Consider the following 13,962-nt stretch of genomic DNA (forward strand, 5'->3'; position numbering starts at 1 on the left):
CAGGCAAACAAGGAAAAGGCTGATGAATGCTATTTCCTGCTATTTATTCATTTATCAATGCAGTATTCTTTACCCTGGTAGTGGTTTATACACTGTTACTCTTGGGGGCCCTGCAACTGGACTGTGGAATTGGATATAAAGTCATTCAAATTACTATTCTTCTTTGTTTTATTCAAGAAATAGTTTCATCTATTATTCGGCTCCAGAGAAAATAAGGATATTACATGCTAACAAGTATTTGAAAACAGATACATGTATATTGAAATGTTTTGAGATTATTCGAAAAGGTTAAGCTTTCATTCTTTCATATTAAAAGGAAGCAAATAAAGTACTTGAGAAGAGCCATTGTAATCATGCCACAAAGACATAAGTTGAACAGTAGCCTTAATGATGCCATTTTAAAATGAATTGCCGAGATTCAAACAGTCATTCCTTTATTTTTATTTTACAAATTTTCAATTACTTGTGTTTTACCTGCATATGATAATAAGTTTTTCCTGGGCTGAATGTCCATGTACATGTAGTATTTGTGCCAAAGCTAATAGCGATTTGGTACAAAATATGAACTCTTTTCTGTACAATGATGCTTATACATTTATATCTCCATCATCTTGAAGGTAATTTTCACCTGAGTTATTGATTGATATCATTTGTGCTTCACCTTGAATTGATACAGACCACATGTAAAGAGTGGAATGAGCGTGGCATTATTTATTCTTCAAAATAATACAGAATATTTCAGCATTAAATATAGGTGTGTGTATCTTTGTGTGGATGATCTAACTAAGCGTTGTGTTTATGTTTATAACAAGTGTTCAGTGTCTGATGAAGCAAAATTTTGAAACTCTCCATGTAGCATTTGCAGCATCAAAAACAGCTAAGAAGTGTTTTAGAGCATCTAGTAGTCGTAAGCTTGACTGTACATAGATATGCAGTCCAGCCATGATTCAGAAACAAAAAGATGTCCTCCCAGGAATGAAAGCATGTGAGGAAAGTGAAAACCTCATAGATACAATGTATTTTCAACTGAACCATGCTTTGATTAAAGGGGAAGGCTAGTAACTGATCAGTGGGAATCAGTGGAAATGCTGGGAGATGATTGTTCCAATCCTTATGGGATTCATTCAAGAGTTCATTGTATATCTATTGTTGTGTGAAAATTGTTTGCTTCAGAATGGTCTCATATTCAAGTAATGTGCAGATTAATACTTCGTCACTGACCAGGGACGCTAACCTGGAAACATTAAACTGCACATTACTTGAATATGAGACCATTCTGAAGCAAATCATTTTCACACGACAATAGATATACAATGAACTCTTGAATGAATCCCATAAGGATTGGAACAATCATCTCCCAGCATTTCCACTGATTCCCACTGATCAGTTACTAGCCTTCCCCTTTAAGGCACAAAGCATAAATTAAGACATCAAATATTACATTAATTTTTGAATGATTTGATATGTTATGCACATAATGATACTATGCTGTGATTGTTATTGATTAGAACTCTGTCAATAATGAATTTTAATCTATGCATATGTTTCTCCATATGCAATATTTCAAAAACAGTGCTCATAATATACCAGTTGATATATAAAATGGCGATTCACAAGGGGAATATTATATTTTTCAGATATTGTACTGCAAAGAAAATATATTTGTAGAGGTCAGTACATGTATGACTATGTATTCATGTATAATGTATATAACATTCAATTGACAACAACAAAAAAATCCTCAAAGTGTATATTTGGGTTGGTAGAATTTGTTTACTGTATGTTTGATGTTTCAGAACTAAATGTATTTCAGGTGAAGCCTATGGACATACCTTTACTTGTTTGCATCACTGTCCGCTAATGTGAACACTAGGGACTTGTATAGAATGAGAACATTTATGTAAAGTGCTATATGTATGCAGTATGTCCATCTAAAGGTAGACACATCATATTTCTGATCGTACAAGCATTTTGCCTTAAGGGGCAGAAAATTCGTGTAGGCTGTCATGGTTGTAAGTATTAACGCTGTGCTAAAGTGAAATATCTCCTGTAGTTTAGTGGTCACTTGATCTTGTTCCAGTACTACTTAAATTATCTCTCAGACCTGAATCCTAGTTAAAATTTAATCTATTGGCTATTTTAGAACTAGTGCACACTTGTTCCTGTGTTTCTCAGTGTGCAGTCATTATGCATTGTCTGTTTGCAGTCTAAGCAATGTGCCACATTTATTCATGCACTCAAAATATGCACAAGCCATGAACCAGGTGTACCATACACTTGGGCCTTTTTTTTTCTTTAGACTCACCTCATAATCTCTGCATTGCTCTGTATCTCCTGCTTTGTTTGTGAATAATCATAGAGGAAGGAAGAAATATGATTCTTTCTGAAGCATTTCTAGTGATTTCAGGTGCCTTGTACAGGTCTTTCCAAATGCCTCAATGTTCCAATATGTCAGATTATGTACACTATGTACATCCATATGGTGCATTGGCTATGAACAACTTTGAAATTGCTGAGCCACTATGAACAATATACATGATCTTATTGAAATCCTTAAGATGATTGTTAGATTCATACCATGCATTGCACTGGTGTAATCATACTAAACCCAGCATGTGAAATGATGCTGTAAAAGGAACTCAATGAGTATATTACAAACAGTTTGCTTGTATTTACTCTCTTCTTTATTTTGCATGCCATCTCATCAAATATTTTACCCTACCTTGAAAACCCCCCAAATATTGCCATTAATGTATAGGACTGTTCATGGAGTATCAAAATATGCATTCATGTCATCTCACAAATGATATGAAATGTAAAGCTGTAAAGGATGTAGCATACTGGATGCTTACCACATTTTGTTGTTGAAATGTTACATTTTGTATTCATTTTGCGAACATACCACGCAAATTTGAAAGCAAGTACAACCTCTGTGTAGGAGAAGAGGGCTATGTATAATGTGTATATTGCTTAACTCGTAGAAAACTGGTATTCAAAAGTTTAACAAATGTGTGTTATCAGGTCCAGCTAAGTGATATCAGGAGCTTTGTATTCTGCGAGTCAATCTTGCCATATTGTGTGCTTATTTGCTGTTTTCCTTTTTGCTGCACAACTGAGGTGACATTTAATGGTCTTGAATTTATCGGTGGTTTTCTCAACTCTGTGGCATTGGCCTATTCCAGATGCACGCAACTGAACTTCAGCATTTCTTAGCTTTGGTAATAAAGTGTGGGGACTTTGTGTGGTTGCAATCTTTTTGTGGTGATGTGGCAAAATGATGTCCAGTGTTAATGTTGTAGATAGCCAGTAGGGAAGGGGTGGGGGGGGGGGGGGGGGAAGAGGTTGATTGTGTTTCAACTATTGACATGTGAAACTTTTTTTTACTCTTTCCCGCCTTACTGTGCTATAAAAGGCTTTATTTTGCATCTACCTGGTAGTTTAATGGTAATACATTTATTCATAAATGACTGAGTGATATTCACCCTCCTGCCTCGATGGTTGTTTCCTCTCTGTTTTTCTGTCATTTTTTTTCTTTATTTGATTTAAAGGATGAATAAAAAGCAAAGACAAAAGCAAATAATGAACAGCATCAACAGCAACAACAATAACAGCAACAATTACCACACAGAGATGTGGCTGGAACTCAGATTTTTTTTCTTTCAAAACAAATTACCATTTTCGCACTCACTGTTCCTTTGGCATTATTGTTATTGTTAGATTGTTTTTGTCTTACATTTATCTTGCATTATATATTGTTTCGTGTAATTTGGTGGCTATGGGACTTGATTAACTCTGCAGTTGAAAGTTTGGCAATACTCTTGTAATGGCTTTCAATAAAAATTGGAAAATCTCTTAAACAGTGGAACACCTCTTGTCATGTCTTAGTGAATTGTGTGTGCATGAGTTACATACATCCCATGTATTCGTGTGAATGTAGAAATATATAGGAAGAGTTTGAATGCAAAAAAACAAAACAAAACACACACACAAAACAAACAAACAGACAGATAAAGACTGTTTTCAAGTTTTTGAACTGAGGTCATCAAAATAATACAAGAAAATAATATCTAGTCAGTGACACTACTCATCAACAGGAAATATTTTTAAGACATTATCATTACATATTTTGATTACTTTCTTTGTTTTTCAGCAGCTGATATCAAGTACATGCATGTGTATAGTATGTATGTGTGGAGAGAGAGAGAGAGAGAAACAGACAGACAGGTAGACAGTATCGCTGCTTGAAATTAAGACAAAATTCAGAGGAAGGTGTTATGTTTAATGATTATTTAGATTTAAAAAAAAAGCTGGAAATAAACTCACTTGATAATTGGCTAGACGACGCTTCAGATGAGTCTACTTCCCCCCCCCCATGTTTTCAATATAAATAAACATATTCTTTGACTGGATAAATGAGAAGGACTTACATGGGTTTTATTTAACTGTATCTCTATACAAGCAGCCAATTTCCCATGATTAACAAAGAATGTTAAATTCTGTCAAATTCAGGATGCGTACGGCACGTCCTTGTTATCGTGTAAATTATTTTTTTAATACTTCTTTTACTCTGTTTTTTCCTCGACTTCTCCTTCATCTTCATTTCTCTGGGCCCCATTCCATAAAAGTTGATATGATAGCAACTCTCGCTGGAATGGCAACTTCCCAAAGCAACAGCCAATCAGGAAGCTAGATTCTTGTCGTTACCATGACAGTTGGCAGGAGTTGCTATCATGTCAACTGTTTATGAAATGCTGCCCTGGTTGGTGTACTCTTCTCCCTCTTCCTCCAAGAGGTTTACATCTTGTTTCCATCTTAATCATGCAACAGATTTCATCCTATGCAATCTGTGTGTTTTGCATACAGAGGCAAAGATTTATGTAATATTTCAAATATCACTGGTAGACATGGTATGATGGGGACTGCGAACAATAGAGACAAACAAAAATGACCTGAGCAGGCATTCAGAGAAATTAATGACGCGCAAGAGATAAGAATTAAACATGATTACTTTTACGTAAGGGCCCTCGTCAGAACAAAGTAATCACCCAGTATGGACCGATATGAAACTGGTCACTTGTGTTATATTTTGAGATTCTTTCGATGTCTATTTTGAGGAAAGAAAGAAATGACATGAATTATTTCGAAGAAATTAAAAATACACTCTAGATGCAAAACATAAAAAGTTAGTGGTTTGAAAGCTTATGAGTTGTTCCATCGTGCAATAAAGGACAGAGTTTGTGAGCATGCAGGTCGAGAACGATACTTATATGTACGTAAGATTTTCACTTTTTACATGCAGCGTGGAGCTCTGTCATTGAAGTATTATCAAACAATAGGGGAACAATCAACAGACAATTGAACAAAACTAATGCTATATGAGTGATGATCATGTGGGAAATATCAGAATTTGTAGAGCTCCTTCTTCTCCTTATACGCAGATATATAGATCTGGCAACTGAAATTGAATTACCAAATGGGAGGTACCACACAATTACCGAAATATATTATGTGACTACATCATCAATAGTCTGACAGACACGGTCTTAATTCGTCATTAATTCCTCGATGTTAAGTATACTTTAACGATCAAACATTCCATCTAACTTCATTTTCTCATTTGTGTTCTTTCTGATTTTCAATGAGTGATAAATTACATGCATCTGCCCTTATCTTGATTGGTTATACCTGTGAAAATTAATTAATTCTCAATTCATCATGAAGCAAGCGTTTGTGAATAAATTAACTGAAAACAATATTACATCGGGACTATTGATAGTTTATAGTATCCCTTTCATAAGAGAGTAATAAATATAGCTTTAAATGATATGTGAAATGCATCGTGACATCCACTAAGGTATCTGATACATTGTAAATAATTAATCAATTAATTAATTCATAAATTAAATAGTTAATTCATTTATGCACTTAATTATTTATTCATTTATCTATTCATTTATTCATTAAAGTAAAATACAATGTATTTACAAATGAATAAATCATATGACGTTGTATGCAAAACGCATACAAAATTTGATACGCTTCTAATGGTAAATAAAACGTAAAATGAAATAGGTATCACAGAGAAACAAATAATGGAATAAAAGGTAAAGAGGGCACAGCATAACTCATAAATCGAGATGTAAAAAACAGATGAAATGAATATGAAACAATTAAAACAGTATGTATACCTTATATTTTCGAAATTTGTATAGATATATAGAAATACTCAACAAATTTTCTCCGATCAAAAATTTCTAGAAAGTTCATTATGACTTTGAAAGGCACTGTATCATACATTTGCAAGAAGGAAAGTAACGGACCTAATATACTCCTGCAAAGGTTGCGCAGTTCCAAACAAATAAGTCAAATGTATGTGGGATAGCATCAAGAGTATTTAACTGAGAAGTGACACACCAATTAATTCTTTTGGTAAGAGTCAATTACAAGCAACAAAAAAAAGAGAGATCATTTCATTCTTTTAATACAGAGCTGCTATGATACTCATTCAAATTTGCACTAAATTGATTGATATGGAAAATAATTAAAAAAAAAAGGAAACGAGCAGCGAGAGACAAAAAATGAAGGAGAAGAAAAACAATTGACACATTGATTGAAGTACAAGAGAGTTGGAGGAGGGAACATGAAAAAAAAGCAAAAAACACTTTCCATCTATTTGTTAAAAAACCAGGCGATTATAGGTCTACTTTTAAGCAGATTACAGTCATAATTATGCTGAGCAAGTGCTGTTTTCGATGGATTTGATGAATAATATATCGGATTAGGATGAATATGCTTGAGTGCCTTCTTCCATTGCTAGGCTTACGATTGTACGTATCCCGTTTAAAGATTCCAAATGATATCAGCCTCCGTCAAATACTGTTACTAGGGTTCATATAAAGACATCCGGGACCGCGTTTAAAGTGGGGGGGGGGGCAGAGTATATTTGAGAGAATAGTATATAAAAGAAAGATGAAAATTGAAAAAGTAGAGTAAACATTGAAAAAGTAAGTTAAGTAAAATAGTAAAGGTTTCCAAAGCTCTATAATTCGAAGGAGGAACGTGCTAGCCTCATCATTAAAGATAAGAGATGAAAACTGAAAGCTCTGTCTTCACCACTGATGGGCCTGATACACACATAGATCGGCTCGGAATCTCTGATTCATGGGCATTGAGGAGTTATGCTATTCGCTGAGCTGGAGAATTAATGCCTTGTTGGAAATATTCATCTTAATTGGTTTTCGAATTGGTTTCGAAGCGGCACGTTTAGATTGATGTGGATTTAGTGAACAGTATAGCAATATGCAGAAGTTTGAGAAAAATCGGACAATCCGTCCAATTGTGAATTCTTGCAAATTTGTCTTCACTGAATAAGGAGGCTATAACAATTCATGATGTCGTTGTAGTGGAACGATATAAAAAAATATAAACATTTAACATGCATATTTTCATATCTAGAACATAATGAAAAAAAAAACATGGACTAATCGCCACTGTACTTCCATCGGAAGGCATGCAGAAAGAACAATGCTGCCCTTCACATATCATTAGGAGAAATGTAATTTTCATTAAAATGACATTCATTGTTTCTTTTGTATTTCCTTATGTCATTTTCTAACCATTTGTGTACGACTGTCACGAATTGTTGAATAGTTCATGGAGTGATGACAGCTAACATGCAATATGAGTTGGATATATTACCAAAACTTTGTTTCCTTAAACTTCACGTACAGACGTATTCCACTTCTATATGTATGCAATAAGTCCACGTGTAGGACTGTGTTTGCAGTAAATTCTCCTTTAATCAAACTTTAAAAAAAAAGATTATGCTTTTGTAGCAGATTAGAAATTTCCTTCAACTTCACTGATATAATTAGGTATCTACCATTTCTGCATCCACTGAGCAACATTTGGGATAAATGCCTCTCCAAAGGTATTGTTTTGTTCTATTTTATTTTATTTTATCTTATTTGATTTGATTTATTCACAAAATGCATATATTACATACATCATTCACAAATATGCACATAGTTTGTACATGAAATATGTTATTATACATTTTGTGTGGATCGTCATAAGCTATTCAAAGCTTGACTGGGACGTCCAGTATGAATAACGTACACATACATAAACATCATTCAAAAAATGTATTACACACGTTCAATTTATTCATAGATAGGGAAATGAGAGAAGGAGAGAGAAAGAAAGAAAAAAGGGATAGAGAGGAAGAACTAAGAAGATGGATACTCTACATCATTGTGGTTAAAGGTATACAAGATTGACAATTCTAACATAGAACATATTGTAACATATTATGTTTACCATGGGAAGCCCAGTGATTTTAGAAATGTTCGAGTTATCACAGTGATGCATCAACAGGGACTATCTAGAGGCCTTAGGTCTATGTGTCGGTCGTGGTATAGAGCCTAACATAACATAATTAATTCATAAATATTTCGAAACAAAGCCCAATATAATATATCCACTGTTTATGTTTTTCTCTTTCTTTCTTTCTTTCTTTTTCTTTTTTTCTTTCTTTCTTTTTCTTCCCCTCTCTCCCCCCTTCGGTTCTCAATTTATTTCCTCTATTTCTCTCGTTCTCTCCTTCTCTCCCTCTCTTTCTCATTCGTGTTTACTACCTTTAAGATGTAAATATGTACAAGTTATGTAAATATGTTTCAGAAGTCTGTATAATTCTCAATTACTCTGTACATAATTATGAATATTACTCGTCATGGTGACCTACAAATTTTGCAAGCTATGCTTTTAGTTGGGTCACCCCATTTCCGTTTGTATAAGTACCCTATATTCTGTCAATTCATGCTGATATATTACTGTAATATTATGTGTCAATATGTAAACAAAAATGCAATGTAAAAATTTGGAAATGAAACGAATAAATTCAAAAATCAAATTCAAATTCAAAGATATAAATATCAATATTTTTCTCAATGAATAGTAACTGCAGAGGGTTTATAAAAGAAATAATTTTACTTTAACTATAATTGTTACTTTGTTTACTTAATTATATGGTAAACCTTAGTATTTATTTTGACTGATTAACATTTTGACATTGGTTGTTTGTATCCATAAAAAAAACAACAACTCTCATTTGTACGTAGAACTATTTTGAAGCATTACCGGTCTATATAACTGATTAACGTATGTTTTATAAAGCTGTGTTTTTGCTTCATCTGCAAATAGTATACACATAATGCCTTTAAGACTGATAATGCCACATAAAAAGGGCAAAGTTTGTGTCTATTGGTTATCACACCTTTAAATACTTTAAGATAATTATCCTAATTATCCCTTCCCAATGATCATCCGTGGTATCCTCGATCCCATTACCCCTCCGCTCCCCTTTCAGCGTAAAACTGCTAAGCATTCCGAGAAAGTGGTCCACCTTGTCATTATGACTTGTGTGCGAACCAGAAACTTCCGACTGGTGGACGTCCGAGTTCATCACGATCAATTGAGTTGACTGTTTACAATTTGCAGAATAAAAATGATTGATATTGATGCAAAGTCCAAGATTCTTACACGTTAGTGATATATTCTTAAACTGCCGTAAAAATTATTTTCGTTCTAACTGATATTTTTTGTATGTCTATACAATCCTAAATCAGCCGAAAGTGTATTTTCCCCTGAAAGGTCAATAGCCCGCAAACCGGAAAGAGAATAATGGCGGCCACCATAGTAGGCTGAAGTCTGCTACATAAGCAAATAGAAATGACAGAAATGTGATGAATTTTGTTCAGCTTTATAGGTAAGTACATATTTGTCACGAAATAACCAAGCTGCTTTTGCTATTTGTTGCAGTAAATATACCTTCGTTGCCTTTATCATGATCGAAATGGCCATAAAGTATCCAGGAGTTTACGATCGTGGCACTGCAACTACGATTCTTTAGCTTTCACATTGCGAATGGTGCAATGGCGCAGCGCATACGCGAAACTTCACTGTATGAGTCCTATGTATGACACTTGTGCACAAGTGCTTCAGCTTCGTTGCACGTAACTGCATACCGCGATACTGTGCATGTCTGGTAGCGATAGCGCGCAATGCTTGTAAGGCCGTCTGTGCATTAAAACTCGGCTTTACACGTTATTTCACTATCAAAATGTTGAGAAAAAAAAAAAGAATGATGATGCATGTAAGCAGTGTAACCAAGTCTATCATCACTGAGTTTCCTTTGGCCTTTAAGAACCTGACAGTGACACTGTCACTGACAGGAAAGAAGTGTAAATTTACCAAGTAAATTTAACGTTAACTTATGCACAGAGAAGTTTTTATGATGCTCGGCCTCAGATTAGAGTCTAGTCTATTTTGTTAAATTTAAATTATCATATTTTAAGGCAAAGCCTAATAGTAAATTATATAAATAAAGAAATCATGAATAATACAGTTAGAATGGAAGCCTAAAAAATTTGTAAATCTAGTAGTACAATGTAAAAAGGGGCGTTAGGCTTAGTCTAATTTACAATAAAGTTAACGTAGTGTATAATTTATTACTGATATGATACTGTTTTAAGACTAATTTTCTAGTACCTGGGTACCCCACCTCGGACTCTGGAAAAAAAGAAATGTTCAGATTGTGCATTGTGGCTAAGAACACTATATGGTGTGTGCTGTGGCATTAATAAAATGATCCTCCACCTGTCCACCTATCAATGAACTTCCAACATCGACGTCATCATGACATGTGTTCTACTTTTTTTCTAGGTTCTTCTTTTGCTGTTTCTATTAAACGTTCAGTGTTCGCCTTCATAATAAATTTTATTGATCTCATGTGTAACCCTCTACAAATGTTTATGATACACTTGTGTTTCTAATCTAGATTCATGTACATTTGTACGTAAAGGACGCTGCCCATACATGTTGTAATTTGACCATAGCGCTGTCCAAAATTTGACTGCCTGCAACATGTAAAACCTTAGATGCATTTACATGTGTTTAAATTTTGTCACGGGAGGTCAAACCTTGGTGCAGATTTTTCAGGTAGATTCTAGATTTCTATGTTATGTAGGTTAATTTACTAATACTAGGAATTGATACTTCTCACAGAGTCTGTTGAGATTGTCATGGGGAAGACATGCGTATTACATGCAGCCAGAGTTGATGTTATGAGAACCCCATCAATGAAATTAATATCATGCATATGTAGATCATCTGCAACCTCTATACATGTACCTGCATTATATGTCTTGTACTTTGTAGCATTACCTTTTGTTTAAAACTGCATGCTGTCGCTCAAGAGCATACTACCTGTATATCCAGTAATATGAGGAAGAGAGGTTTGTAAATTGTAGTATAGCTGCAGTTGACACAATGTGTACCGGTAGGCCTATGTACAATGTAGTCCTGGAAAGGACTGTTGTTTGGCAACAAAAAGAACCTAGAAAGAGTAGAGTTGAGGAGTGAAGTGACGTAGGGAGAGAGTAATTAAGGAAGGCAAGTTGTGACAGTCGAACTCAAGGGCAGCGGTGAGCTGGAAGTTGAGGTTGCACTAATGGAGATATGAGAATAGGAGACAGGGACAGTTGTATTAAAGGCAGAATAGAGTGAGTATCAGATTTGGGGTTTGGAAGTCGGGCGGAGGAGAAAGATGAAACAGAAAGGAGGGAGGAGAGGGGGAAGAAGAAGGTTTGAAAATCATGGAGATAAGAGAGAGAAGTGAAAAAGATGTTAAATTCAGAATGATATCACAAAGTGAAGCAAATGAAAATGAAGTTGGTAAGTGATTGACAGTGCTGACTTGGATGGATCCTAGGAAGGGTTCCTGTTTGAATGAGATGTGGGAGAGAAAGAATAATGATTAAAAGTGTAGTCTTGAAAAAAGAGTCCTGTGGAAAAAGAAATGTGGGAGACAGGACATAGTAAAAAACCTCAACTTCCAGCTTACCCCTGCCTTTAAACTGTCACCACTTGCTGAGAATGGTAATATTTAAAGTCACATGTATTTCTATTAGTCGTGTCTTGGAAATGTATCGTTGCAGTGAGTTATGACCGTAAAGCATGAAAAAGCTGTTTCTATCTTGACAGGTTTACAAGTTTTCTGGTTTGTTATCATTCAAGCACAAATAACTTACAAGTTCCTCGTGTTGATTATGACAGTTACATTGTAGGCAATTCATATTCCTTCGAGCTCCAACATAGAAAGACATGAAATTGAAGGAATATCTTGATATCTTATTTACAGCAGGTAAAGTTTTAGCTTAAATCTAACATGTGTCACTCTGTATGCTCTTTTTTTTTCTGTTTGGAGGAATGGCTATTGACCTGTTTCCAACTAGATTTAAACATTGTGTACAGAGCGAAGTTGACATATAGGTGGGGGCTCAACATACATTGTATTATGAGACTTTGTGATGTGTGTTAACATTGCAATTGTGACAGTATGTTTCAAGTCACATATGAAAATCCTGTGACAGGTGTACTAGAACCTAAGCAATATTGAAAAAAGAAGAAGTTAGAAGCCACCCTTTACTACATGTAAAAGTGAAGTGCAGTGGATTTTTGCAGCAGAAATGAAAAATAATATCTGAATTGTACATGTATTGTTCACAGCAAATTATCTCAATGTTGTAATGACCCGTCAACAGATAACTTTTTGGGAATACATTGTAGGTGTTGCAGTTGCATAATTGTTGACCAAAGGCAGTGCTTTTTGATAATTTTGAGTACAAAGTCAGAGAGGTGTTACACCTAATAACATCATTGCCTCTTCAATTCAAATATCACCATTTATTTTGATAAAGATAGATGAAACTTGAAAAATTCCATAGTAAAAGAAAATCCCCATTTGATGAAATGTCTGCCGTTCTTTGTGATAATTTTACCTTTTGATTTAAAGTTAGCTTGAATGGTGATATGGCTTTGCACTTCAACTGGTCAAACTGTACAGAGTGCTAATTTTGAAACGACTCAAAGAAAGTTTGCTATGTCGTGAATACCCCCCTGGCTACAGGAACTTGCAGCATAGAAGCATGTAGTCAGGGCATGATCTGGAGAGTGTTTAAGTTTTAGCGGAGAGTCACAGCCATTCTTTCAGTTCAATAACACTTTGTGGAGGTGGAGATGTATGTTGGCCTTGCCATGTCTGAGTTGTGTATGTCACAAAGCATTATCATTCACTGCCACAGGCATGTGGTATTTGTGTGTGGTTGAATGGTGCACAAAAGTTTTATGTATCGTTATGTCTAACAATGAGTACTTTAATTGTGGTTTTTCCATGCAGAAAGGCAAATGACCTCAAGGCACAACTTACAGGTAAGAGTGCCAACAGACTAAAATTTGATATTTTGCTGTTTTTGTTGTTGTTGCATTGGCGGAGTAAAGTTTCAGTTTTGTAATGGCCGCCATAACTGGAAAGACAACTACACTGCAATACCGAAAGTGAATCCATGATAGAAATGAAATCAGAGATGACAGGTTGGGGTCTTTTCAAAGTCAAGATGTGTCTGCTTGAGAACATAGAATTTATCACATTAATGTATCACCATTTTAAGCCTGCTTTGAGCTAAACAAGATAAAAAGAAATACTGCCAAAAAATGTTTTATTCATGACGCTTCCTTGAGGCTTGTGCCTAGGGAAGTAATGGCAGTAAAGTCAGCCTACTGAGGGTTCTTGAGATTTTTGATTGGATACTACTTCATTTTCCCTCTCAAAGGTTATAGAAACTGTACATAAGTGTCAGCAGTAGCAAGTGTTATTTGCATTTATGATATTGAAATAAAAACGAAAGTGTATACTCCTGAAAATTGTAAACTTACAATGCAAACAGATTGTGGAAGAGAAGTATATTTAGTTTTTTTTTTCTTCTAAAATGATAATTGCTTGTCCCCAAAAGATGCCCAGGGTAGCCTCTTGACTTTTAGCACTACTCTTCCAGATGACCCTGCCAGTATCATTACCCAAGCTTTGAATGGTTTCCATTTTTAACTCCTCTAGTCAAGAGGAAC

At 34.9% G+C, this 13,962-nt stretch overlaps 1 protein-coding gene across 1 annotated transcript in view; it reads left to right on the forward strand.

The window, feature by feature from the left end:
* The first annotated feature begins 9,688 nt into the window (after nucleotides 1-9,688).
* Nucleotides 9,689-13,962, forward strand: part of LOC139718446 (uncharacterized) — a 33,520-nt gene continuing 29,246 nt past the window's right edge. Inside the window, exons 1-2 of the mRNA XM_071629916.1 lie at nucleotides 9,689-9,766; nucleotides 13,238-13,269. Coding sequence (XP_071486017.1) covers nucleotides 9,744-9,766; nucleotides 13,238-13,269 — 55 coding nt within the window. The 5' untranslated portion in view covers nucleotides 9,689-9,743. The remainder of the gene's footprint in view (nucleotides 9,767-13,237; nucleotides 13,270-13,962) is intronic.

This window comes from Diadema antillarum, unplaced genomic scaffold, assembly GCF_040938485.1.
Source record: "Diadema antillarum isolate AM-2024a unplaced genomic scaffold, OU_Dant_1.0 scf00000094, whole genome shotgun sequence".
Classification (NCBI taxonomy): domain Eukaryota; kingdom Metazoa; phylum Echinodermata; class Echinoidea; order Diadematoida; family Diadematidae; genus Diadema; species Diadema antillarum.